This window comes from Pituophis catenifer, unplaced genomic scaffold, assembly GCF_029215685.1.
Source record: "Pituophis catenifer annectens isolate HBS135680 unplaced genomic scaffold, rPitCat1.0.hap2 SCAF_14, whole genome shotgun sequence".
Lineage (NCBI taxonomy): Eukaryota > Metazoa > Chordata > Lepidosauria > Squamata > Colubridae > Pituophis > Pituophis catenifer.
In genome coordinates, this window is record NW_027256894.1 from 9,609,308 (window position 1) to 9,621,620 (window position 12,313).

The 12,313-nt window shown below is 43.0% G+C and overlaps 1 protein-coding gene across 4 annotated transcripts in view; it reads left to right on the forward strand.

Moving 5' to 3' along the window:
* The window catches only part of LRRC28 (leucine rich repeat containing 28), a 50,733-nt gene extending 40,123 nt beyond the window's left edge, over positions 1 to 10,610 (forward strand). For 2 of the 4 annotated variants that reach the window (XM_070953625.1, XM_070953626.1), the window contains 3 exons: positions 2,622 to 2,797; positions 3,951 to 4,110; positions 7,922 to 10,610. In XM_070953625.1, coding sequence (XP_070809726.1) covers positions 2,622 to 2,797; positions 3,951 to 4,110; positions 7,922 to 7,994 — 409 coding nt within the window. In that variant the 3' untranslated portion in view covers positions 7,995 to 10,610. The remainder of the gene's footprint in view (positions 1 to 2,621; positions 2,798 to 3,950; positions 4,111 to 7,921) is intronic. The other 2 variants (XR_011601042.1, XR_011601041.1) reach the window with 2 other exon arrangements.
* Positions 10,611 to 12,313: the final 1,703 nt, after the last annotated feature.

Here is a 12,313-nt window from a genome sequence, read left to right on the forward strand (position 1 = left end):
CCAGCTCTTTTTCTATTTCACATCTGTCATTTAAATTCTTTTAATGTAACCAGATTCTGGAAATCTACCTTTACTTAAGGGTTTTTTTTTCTTTCTGATTTTCTCTTGAGGAGTCCCTTGATAATCTCTGAGCTTGGTTGTTTTCTTGCAAATGTTTCATTACCCAAACCAGGTAACAGGTAGTAGTCCCTAGAATTGATGATATTACCTAGTTTGGGTAATGAAGCATCTGCAAGAAAACAAGCAAGCTCAGAGAGCACCAAGGAGCCCGTAGTCCTCCTCCTCTCTGCACACCCGATTCCCTTCTAGCACTGATCATGTTACCTAGATGGGTAATGAAATGTTTGCAAGAAAACAAACAAACTCAGAGAGCATCAAAGACCCCTCATGTCAACCCCGAGCTGTAAATATTCTCCTTTATTGGTAATTTTCTGTTTTGGGACCTTACCCCATTTCTGTTGATTAAAACACTTTGGAATCAGTGCCCTTGTGTACAGTTGCCATATTTACTTCTATCAGGCCTTGGAGAAAGCTTCTGCTTGTCTTTTGGAAGTGTCATTGCTTGACAACTGCCAGCCTGATTAAAATTGATGAAGTCAAGTCAGAGATGTCACACTTTGCAAGTTTTCTTGTCAGCAAGTTAATGTTCATTCCTGAATCATGATGTTGGGCACCTCCTGTAAATAGAATAGGGTAGGGTAGGGTAAGGTAGGGTAGAATAGAGTAGAATAGAATAAGAATAGACTAGACTAGACTAGACTAGACTAGACTAGACTAGACTAGACTAGAATAGAATAGAATAGAATAGAATAGAATAGAATAGAATAGAATAGAATAGAATAGAATAGAATAGAATAGAATAGAATAGAATAGAATAGAATTCTTTATTGGCCAAGTGTGATTGGACACACAAGGAATTTGTCTTTGGTGCATACGCTCTCAGTGTACATAAAAAGACAAGATACATTCATCAAGAATCATAAGGTACAACACTTAATGATAGTCAAAGGGTACAAATAAGCAATTGAATCATACTAGGAAACAATCAATATAAATTGTAAGGATACAGCAACAAGTTATAGTCTTACAGTCATAAGTGGGAGGAGATGGGTGATAGGAATGATGAGAAGACTAATAGTAATAGTAATGCAGACTTAGTGAATAGTTTGACAGTGTTGAGGGAATTATTTGTTTAGCAGGGTGATGGCATGCGGGAAAAAACTGTTCTTGTGTCTAGTTGTTTTGGTGTGCAGTGCTCTATAGCGTTTTGAGGGTAGGAGTTGAAAATTTATATCCAGGATGCGAGGGGGTCTGTAAATATTTTCACAGCCCTCTTTTTGACTCGTGCAGTATACAGGCCCTCAATGGAAGGCAGGTTGGTAGCCATTGTTTTTTCTGCAGTTCTAATTATCCTCTGAAGTCTGTGTCTGTCTTGTTGGGTTGCAGAGCCAAACCAGACAGTGATAGAGGTGCAGATGACAGACTCCATCATTCCTCTGTAGAACTGTATCAGCAGCTCCTTGAGCAGTTTGCGCTTCTTGAGTTGGCGCAGAAAGAACATTCTTTGTTGTGCTTTTTTGATGACATTTTTGATGTTAGGTATCCATTTTAGGTCTTGAGATATGGTAGAACCTATACATGAGACATTTTCAGATTGTTGCCAGGTTTGCACACTGAATTAATCCATATTTGGGAACTGACTTGATTTTGACTTAGAATACAGGTGGTCTTCAACTTAACGATCATAATTGCACCCAGAATTTCTGTTGCTAAGTGAGTTTTTCCCCATTTTACGACTTTTCTTGCCACATTTGTTAAGTGAATCCCTGCCATTGTTAAATTAGTAATCTGGTTGTTAAGTGAATCTGGCTTCCCCTTTGACTTTGCTGGTGAGAAGGTGGCAACAGGGGTTCACTTGACCCTGCGATGCTGCAACCGTCATAAAGATGAACCCGTTGTCAAGCATCCGAATATAAATCACGTGACCAGGGGGATGTTGCAGTGGTCGTAAGTGTGGAAAATGGTCATAAGTCACTTTTTTCAGTGCCTTTGTAACTTCGAACGGTCACTAAACGAACTGTTGTAAGTCGAGGACTACCTGCGTTGTGTGAACCAGCCAAACAAGAGTTGTGCTTAGTGTGTTGGGACATGGAGGTTTCCAGTAAAAAGTGATTAATCAAATGTGAATTAGTTAAGCGGTGTGAACCCCCATTGAGTGTTCTTCCAAATGTCTTTTTTTTAATTACCAGGGAATATGGTATTGAAATGTATTTCTGATCCATGATTTACAGATAGTCCTCAACTTACAACAGTTCATTTAGTGACCTTGGGACACAACAAGGGTCATAAAGGGCCCCCAATAATCTGGGTCCTCATTTGACCGACCTCAGAAGGATGGAAGGCTGAGTCAACGTGGAGCCTGATGAGATTCAAACTGCCGAATTGGTGGCAGCTAGTAGTCAGCAGAAGTAGCCTGCAGTACTGCGCTCTAAACACTGCGTCAACGCAACTCAGTGACGTTAATGTCATAATGTTGCTTTAGATTTAAGATCACACTAACTTTACATCACTCACCATATACATTCCCCCCACTCCCACCCTTTCTTCAAATGTCTCTCTAGCTGCGGTTCCCCCATTCAGAAAACAGAGGTGCAGCTTCTTTCCTTTTCATCGGGACAGTTGACGGTGTTCCTCCCAGCAGAGGTGAAGTTAATAGGGACGGAATTGGACCGTGTGCTCCCCTTGCAGGAGATGGCCATGAGGACACTGTATAACATATACTGCCAGTCTCTAAAAGGTAAGCTGGATGTGTTGTGGCCCGCCGGCGGCCAGCGGAGCTGGCAGCAGAGTCGGACAGTGAGGAAGTTTGGAAGGAACATGGGCCAGTCCTGGGGGCTGGGGAAAGCTCGGACGAGGGCTCTGCGTCAAGAGGCAGAGAGGGAGACAGACAGCAGTGAGGCAGAGGAACAGCTGGAGCCTGTTCCCAATATGCGTATGCACAGAGCTGCCAGAAGACAAGAACAACTAAGGAAGCAGGATTGACTTAGGAGTAACGCCACACCTTGGAGGTGCTTGGCCCTCCCATAGGAAGCAAAAGCGGAGCGAATGGGGAGGGACCTTTTGCAGGAAACAATTCGTTCATTCAGTCATTTCAAGAGTGGGAAGATCTGTCCGTGACTCTGTGCCAAATTTTGCCTTGCCTGCATTTGGAAACTAGTTACCTGGCAGCTTTCCAAGCGAGATAAGGTTTGTGTTGATAAATATTTCTCTGAAAGACTGTTTGGACAGGCCTTGCTGACTGTGAATGAAAGGAATTCACAGTTGTGTAAAGAAAAGGGGTTTTGCCGGGACCAAGACTCTGCTTCCTGCTTTTTATTTATTTTTTATTTTATTGGTTCGATTTATATGCCGCCCTTCTCCGGAGACTCAGGGCGGCTTACAATGCATTAAGCAATAGCCTTCATACTTTTGTATATACCTGCTTAGTAGGGCTTTCGACCCCCCCAAGCGGTGTTCTTTTTTATACAAAGTCAGCTTATTGACCCCACAATCTGGGTCCTCATTTTACCTACCTCGGAAGGATGGAAGGCTGAGTCAACCTTGAGCCTGGTGAGATTTTTAAGGGTCAGAACAGGATGATGATCGAGTGTCTCAACTTACGACCACAAATTTGAGCCCAAAATTTACATTGCTAAGCGAGAACAGTTCTTAAGTGAGTTTTGCCCCCCTACCCATTTTGCAACTTTTCTTGTCATCGTCGTTAAGGGAATCACCACCGTTGTTAAATTAGGAACATGGTGGCTGAGTGGAATCTGGCTTCCCTGTTGACTCTGCTCGTCAGAAAGTTTAGAAAAGTTGATCACCGGATACTGCAAGCTTTTTGGAATCGTTTCTGATGCTATCCTTTTTTTTCCCTCTTCCCCCCCCCCCCCCCCTCAAATCCTCTCTAGATTTGAAGTTCATGACTCCGATCTCATTACCCAGAAGCCTCCTGGATTTGCTGCACTGCCCTCTGGGACACTGCCACCGTTGCAGTCAACCCATGTTCACGATTGTCTACCCAAAGCTCTTTCCCTTGAGAGAGACGCCGATGGCTGGATTACATCAGGGGTAATTACAGAGCAAATTACACAGTGGTTTCAGACTGTATGCTTCAGCTAGAAGAAGAAGGCATTTTTGCAAAGGCAAATGCTTGGGTTTTTTTGTGAGTCTGATGATAATCTTCCCCACAAATGGAGAAAGTGTGTATGTATCGGTGTGTCATTAAGACTCAGTTAGTTAGGGATGTGGTGGCTCAGTGGATAAGACGCTGAGCTTGTCGATCAGAAAGGTCGGCAGTTCAGCAGTTTGAATCCCTGGTGCCACATAATGGGGTGAGCTCCCATTCTTGTCCCAGCTTCTGCCAACCTAGCAGTTTGAAAGCATGTAAAAAATGTAAGTAGAAAAATAGGTACCACCTTTGGTGAGAAGGTAACAGCATTCTGTGCGCCTTTGGCGTTGAGTCATGCCAGCCACATGACCATGGAGACATCTTCGGACAGGGCTGCCTTTTTGGCTTTGAAATGGAGATGAGCACCGCCCCCTAGAGTCGGGAATGACTAGCACATATGTGTGAGTGGAACCTTTACCTTCACCCTAGGACCGTGATGGCGAACCTATGGCACGCATGCCACAGGTGGCACACGGAGCCATATCTGTGGGCATGCAAGTGTTGCACTAGCTCAGCTCCAGCGGGCATGCGCACGCCAGCCAGCTGCTTTTCAGGCCTTCCAGTTCCACCGGAAGTTGGGAAATGGGCTGTTTCCAGCCTCTGGAGGGCCTCTGGGGGGGGTGGGGAAGGCCGTTTTCAGCCTCCCCGGGCTCCAAGAAAGCCTCTGGAGCCTGGAGAGGGCAAAAAACGGACCTACCTGGCCCACCGTGCCATCACATGCCAAAAGCGGGGAAAGCACAGGGGGGTCATGCACATATGCGTGGGGGGGCGGGGCGCATTGAATTGTGGGCGTGAGCATGCCCACATGCAATCCCCCGCTCCCCCCCCCTCGCTTTTGGCACGCGACAGCAAAAAGGTTAGCCATCACTGCCCTAGGAAGTGACTTCCATCAAATGCTGCTTACATTCCAAATGGCAGCATTTCACGTTGAATATCCAATTGTATTTTTCTTTGCCTGGAAAGCTGAAGTAGCAGAAAACTGAGCTACGAGAAAGGTCCTTCCTTCCTACAGAATCGGGAGAGGACCAGAAAGCAAAGCAGGAAGGAGAAAGAAAGCATGCAAAACTTAGCATCCAGATTTCTAGAGCAGGGCTCTCCGAAACTTGGAAACTTGGAGACTTGTGGTCTTCTACTCCCCAGCATTCCCCAGCCAGCCTAGATCTTTGAATACACTGCATTCGCTCCCTTCTTCCCCCACCCCCCTTCAATTTCCCAACCTTCTCAAAGAAGGTTGATATTTTGGGAAACTGAAAGCTGCAGTCCCTGTTGTTTTTCGGTGATCAGACTTGGTGTAAGGACCTGCCTCAGCTATCTCCTCAGGAAAGCATGGCTCTTGAAACACATAGTAGTTCCAAAGGATCTATAGACTATGCAAAAGAGACAATTCAGCCAGTCCAAAAGAGAACAAAAAGACTCCAGCGTCTCTCCACCAGTAATCAGCCCCTCGATCAGCATAGGTTAACTCCAAGGCCTTCTCCAATGTTAATTGACCTGAACACATATACAAATGCATATCCCTTCTCTTGTGTGCTTGATATTTGCCTTGTAAATTCCTGTCCAGATCACCAAAGGCTTTTATTTAACTTCTTCCCCTAAATCCTGAATAAGCTACAGGGAACATACCTTATTTATTACGTATTATTGTACTTTTCAGAGTATAAGACGCACTTCCCCCCCCCAAAAGAGGGTGGAAATGTTGGTGCGTCTTATACACCGAATACAGCCATTTTTGGCCTCCTGAAGCCTTGCCCCGTGCATCCCGTTTTTGCAAAAAATGGGACGCGCAGAAGGTTTGCAGAGTACTCCTGGGGGCAAAAACTTTTTTTTTTCTTGCTTACCTCTTCAAAATCTTCGTGCGTCTTATACACGGGTGCATCTTATAGTCTGAAAAATACGGTACTTTGTGAAATAGAATGTGGACTCCCACTTCCACACATAGGATTGGATGGTAAAACTTATTCTGATTGTGCTCCTTGGAGAGATAACACTTTGAATCAAAAAGCACCCAGAGCCCCTTGGTTCCCTATCTGGAGTGTACAATATTTTCCAATAATTCCAGACAGAGTGAGCTTCCCATTAAAGCAGAACTTGAGTTTATGAGTCAAAGGCAGGGAAGAACTAAGGTAAAAGGAATGCCTCTTTAGATATTTGCCTTTTGGCACTGGTGCAAGCAATGTTTGCCCAAGCATTTAACATTATTTGGTATGCAAATAGTTGTGTAACTTTCTTTTCAGCGTGGTTGTATTCTTAAGATTCTGTTTTGGGCGCTGTGATTGTTGGCCTTTCAATATGCCAATAAATGACTATATAAATAGGATTTTAATTGCTGATTATTTTTAATTCGGTAATTCCATTTTTTTCTTTGTAAGCTACCAATGATGTTGCCTTTACTGATGTGAATATATTTTTAGATTACTTGTTAAAACAGTTCAAATCTTTCTCTTTTTTTCCCTATTTAAGCAAACATCTTTGCATAAAAATCCATGTTCCCTTTTCTATCACCACATGGAAGAAGGCACAACATAGAGTGTAGATTATTTAGTAGCAAATATGGAAGGTTTGAGGGAGCATTGTACAGGGTTTTTTTTTAATGTTCTTCCATTAAGAAATTAGGGAAATCTTCCAGTGTTTTCTTGCTAGGTTCAAATCTGCACTAATAATTAGCTGGACCTTTTGGTATGTTGACAGAGGAAGAAAACCTATTTTTGCAAGCTCAAATATTATATGTACTTAGTTTACCGGGACTCAATCAGGGGTGAAATCCAGCAGGTTCTGACAGGTTCTGGAGAACCGGTAGTGGAAATTTTGAGTAGTTAGAAGAACTGCAAATACCACCTCTGGCTGGCCGCAGAGTAGGGTGGGAATGGAGATTTTGCAGTATCCTTCCTCCAGGAGTGGGGTGGGAATGGAGATTTTGCAGTATCCTTCCCCTGCCACGCCCACCAAACCAAACAGAACCGGTAGTAAAAAATTTGGATTTCACCACCGGACTCAATCCTCGCTCCCGATTCCTTTGCTTTTTTAACCATCCATAAAAGTTGTATCTTGTTTCTTAGAGCTGTTTTTTTATTTTTTACAAATATATCAAATCTGGGTGTCATACATTCTAATAGAAGTAAAATAAGCCCACGTGCCCCAAAATAATAAGACCTCCCCGAAAATAAGGCCAAGTTCTTATTTTGCGGTTCAAAAAAAAATATAAGACAGGGTCTTATTTTCAGGGAAACACGGTAGCTATACACTTTTATATAATAAAATAAAAGTAATAACAAGAGAAAATATGGAATAATTGAACAATGACAGATTGCAACTTAATATAAATGTGTGTCATTATTAGAAATATAGAAGTTGATCGAATGTAATAACTATGATTAATTCTACTAGTTTTCAGGGGAGGGGGGGCTTATTTTAGTGCATGCGCTCAAAAGCCCAATTATGCTTATTACCAGGGGATGTCTTTTTTTTAGGGGAAACAGGGTACTTTCTCCAAAACATCCATCCATCCACCCACCCACCCACCCATCCATCTAATCATCCATCTATCCATCCAATAATCCATCCAATAACCAGTGTAGTACTCCCCCTTCTCTTATTCCTATCACTTATTCTAACTTTTAATCACCCTTTATTAAAAGACTTTTCCTTTCTATCCTGCCTAACTTCTAGTCATCTTGCTCTCTTTTTTTATTCGTGTGTTTCTTTGTGTTCCAGGAGAACAAGGGTCAGTTTTGTGGCATATTGCTGCTCCACCCAATGTCTGCAGACCTTTGACCTATTGAGCTGATAAAACACTTAAAGCTATTCAGGAGCGGTGCCAGCTTCAAAGCAGCAGCATTAGACTGTGGCTCCTGATCGGACTGGAATATGTGAGTGTATGTGCCAAAGCAACGGGAGGGCATGTCCCGGCTGGGAACACGAAGATCCACTTCAGGCCCTCCTCGCTCCTATCAAATCTGGACAAAAGGCAGAAACTCTCGTGTAAAAGCATTCGCGATTGTCCAGCTTTAGAAAATATTTTAACACCTTCCTGTTCCTCCCCAGGCAGAAGACCGAGCAAGCAAACGCGAGAGCGGAGACCCTTCCGGGGACCCTTTCAAAACTTGTACATGTGACTCAAGTTGCATTTTAATACTCCACTTGGGCTGCATGGGCAATATCAGTTAGGTTTTTTTTTTTTTTTAATGATACCTTTGCAGCCCTTGTAACTTTTTTCAATTATTTCCCTGCTTGGTTTCCTGTTACTGCTCTCTTGAGAACCAACCGTTTCAGGTAACCATTTATTCATGCTAGCGAGGTTTTTTTCCCCTACTTTCTATTAAGGGCCTAATGCATTTTCTCCCCCTCCCCCCCAATCTGATGTTTTGATAGTGACTTAAAGATGTACTTGCAGAAAAACTTTTGTTTTGAACCTAATTTGATGCCGTTTGGTAGGGTAAAGATAAGGTTTTCAGTTGTTTTTCATAGGTGGTTGAAGTCCTGAAGAAAGCAGCATTGGCAGCCACAAAAAGTAGATTTCCCCCCCCCCTTTTTTTCGGCCACTCTTTATAAAACATTTTTTCACCTTTGATATTGCAGAACTTAATGAGGTTTTTTTTAAATGCCAGTAGGCTTAGAATTAGTTACAAGTTGTCTTTGCCCTCATCTCCATATTTAAAATATTAGCAGTTTTGTGAATACAGTATTATTAATATTTTATTGTGAGCCTAGGGGTCTCCGTGCATGTTGAATTCCCATCACCTTCCGGTCAGACTCATTGGCTTTTGGGGGCTGTGCATGGTGGGAGCTGTAGTCCAACATAGCAGGAGAGCACTGCATTGTAGAAATTTTGTACTGTGGGCTCTTTGGAGCTGCTGTTTCAATAACTTCTATTTTTCCCATCTAAAATCAGAGAAGCCACAAAAAGGGTTGAAACAAACTCATTTTTCCTACATTATTATGGTGGCATTTTTAAGTTATGCTCAATAACTTGCAAACATTATTTCTGCTCTGGGAATTGCTTCTTAGAATCTTTGTACTTAAACAGCTCAGAAATCGGCCATTTAACACTTTGGGGGAGGGAAAGCAGGAGGAGCTCGACTCCGAAATGGTTTTCAAATATTTTTTTCAAAACATTTGTTGTTCGCATCCTTATCAGCGGCAGTCACTCGCAAGTTTGACCTGTTGAATTCTTCGTTTGTTAATAGCTCGTGTTTTGAAAAGTTCTTTTTTTTTTTAATCTGGCATGGTGGAGAAGATTAGCAACAGTATCAGCTGCATGGCAAAGGTTAATGAGAGAACACACGTGTTTTTGATGCCAGAAAGAAATACCCCATTACTTTTATGCTTTCACCTTTTCAAGCGGTCTTAAAGAACTTCAGTTCCATGAAATTCAAGTTAAAAAGCGCATATTAGGAACAATTGGTTGGTAGAATTCTGAACAGTACAGCTACAAAGTCTTTTGAGACAGAGCATACCTGCGCCACGTAAAGCAGTATCTAAACACAATGGCTAAAGGGAAACGCGAATCCTTTCACCTGAGTCTTCTAAAGTACAGTAAAAATACAAGTATCTGCCTGCACTTTGAAATAGGTACCATTCAAAATTCAACCATCTCCGACGGTTACGAGTCAAGTTCCTGTTCTAGCTACTCCCAAGGACTGTTTTAGGAATTTGATCATAAGTCTCTTCAGAGGTCATCAATATTTCTAAAGACAGGAAAATCATAAAAGCGTGAAACATGGCTGATTCACCCTTTGTAATTTTCTGCTTTCCTAGAAGTGGGCAAGTTCTGGGCAAATATCAAAGGAATTAGGCAAACTTCCCCAATCCAGGTTTCCCTCCAAAGTGAAGGGACTGGAAGAGCAAAATTTCTCATATCTGGAAAGGTTCTCAGGTTGGGGGTTTCTGAAATACGAAACAACATCTTGTATAATCCTCCTCATTTTCATCCTTTCGTTTTGTTTTGTTTTTTAGCAGAGTCGGTGCCTTAGACACCCCTTGCATCGTTTTTTTTTTTTTTTTTCCCTTAATCCACAGTTCTTGCTCTCCTTTTGGAGTGGAAATATGAGGGTTCAGATTGCTGTTCTACCACTCCAGCCTGGGTCATCGAATCACCAAATGCATCATTATGGCGGGCGAAGGCAGGCTAGCAACGGCGGGCAAGATGAGGAGTGACTGGGCGTGGCGTGGCAGGGCAAGCGGGCGGGCCAGCCAGAATTTTTACTACCGGCCCGAACCGGCTGAATCTCATCACTGATCATTACCCGAAGTAGCTATAAGGTTTCATCCCCCCTGTCCCTATTCCATCCGGTTCTGCGTTCCTAATTTTAAAGAAAAAGTTGCCCAATTACTTTTTAGTTTGGCTGCCATCACAGCTCTCTGTAATTGCAACCTTCCCAGAATAAAACCAAAACCGATCCATCGCCTGTTGTGTTTTGTGTGTGTGTTGAATGATTAATCCTTGTTCTTTCCTTTCTGCCAAATAGGCCACTAAAAAAAAAAAGAAAGAAAGAAAGAAAAATGCCCAACGAGGTCAATAAATTGTCTTCCTGTAAAGCTGAAATCAAGTTCATCTAAATTCTGTCTATCAGAAGCAAATGGGCAGATTTATGATTCCTTTAATTACAGCAGCACTTAATGCTAAATCATACATGCACTTGAAGGGTGCCAGAAGCAATACGGCTGGAGGAATTTTCAACCTCGGCTCTGTCCGTGTCAGGACAAACTACAGGTGGTCCTTGACTTACAGCAGTTCATTTAGTGACCATTCGAAGATACAAGCACTGAAGCACTGAAAAAAAGGGACTTAACGACCATTTTTCACACTTAGGACCGTTGCAGCATCCTTCCCCACGGTCGCGGGATTTACATTCGGGTGCTTGACAGCTGACCCACATTTATGACGGTTGCAGTGCCTCCCTGGGGGTCACGCGATTCCCTTTTGCGACCTTCTGACAAGCAAAGTCAATGGGGAAACCCAGATTCACTTAACCACCGTGTTACTAATTTAAGCATCTGCAGTGATTCAGTTTACAAATGTGACAAGAAAAGTTGTAACATGGGGTTGCAAAACTCCACTTAACAAATTTCTCGCTTAGTAACATATACTTTTGTGGCTCAATTGTGGTCGTAAGTTGAGAACTACCTGTACTTTCATCCTAGATCAATTTCTGGGCATATTCCTTATCTATAGTTTGCCTCATGTTATATATGAGTGCTGGTAGCATCCATAATGTTGGTGGCTCTCACCTATTTAAGAGGTGAAGCTTCAGAGTCTGCAATGGGATGTTTCTTATTGATCTATATCTATGAGCTACGGTGGCCCAGTACTGCAGGCTACTTCTGCTGACTGCCGGTTGACTGCAGTTTGGCAGTTCAAAACTCAAGGTTGACTCAGCCTGCCTTCCTTCCTTCCTTCCTTCCTTCCTTCCTTCCTTCCTTCCTTCCTTGTTGGCGCAGTGATAAGAATGACATATTGCAAGCTAGCTCTGCCCACTGCCAAGAGTTCGATCCTGACCAGCTCAAAAGCTGACACAGCCTTCTGAAATCAGTAAAATGAGGACCCAGATTGTTGGAGGCAAGAGGCTGACTCTGTAAACCGCTTAGACAGGGCTGTAAAGCACTGTGAAGCAGTATATAACTCTTAAGTGCTATTGCTATCAGTGATCCCCAACCTTTTTGGCACCAGAGACCGGTGTCGTGGAAGACAATTTTTCCACAGACTGGGGGAGGGGGGTTGGAGAAGAGCGTGCAACCTAGAGTCTTCCCTTGTGCAGTTTACAGTAGGGTTTGCACTCCTATGAGAATCTAATGCCTGATGATCTGCGGTGGAGCTGAGCTGGTGATGTTAGCGCTGGAGACGGGTTGAAATACAGATGAAGCTTTGCTCGCTCGCCCACTGCTCACCTCCAGCTGTGTAGCCCAGTTCCTAACTGGCCACGGACCGGTATTGGTCCCTAACCTGGGGGTTGGGGACCCCTGATCTATATGCTTTACCTGGAATAAATAGTCAGTCTGGGAAACATTCTGGTGGCGCATTGCAAAAAATTTTTTTAGTAAATGATAAATTGATTTTTTAAACCTGACACAGAAGTCTTGGACTATTTAGCGTGGTTTTTGATGTCC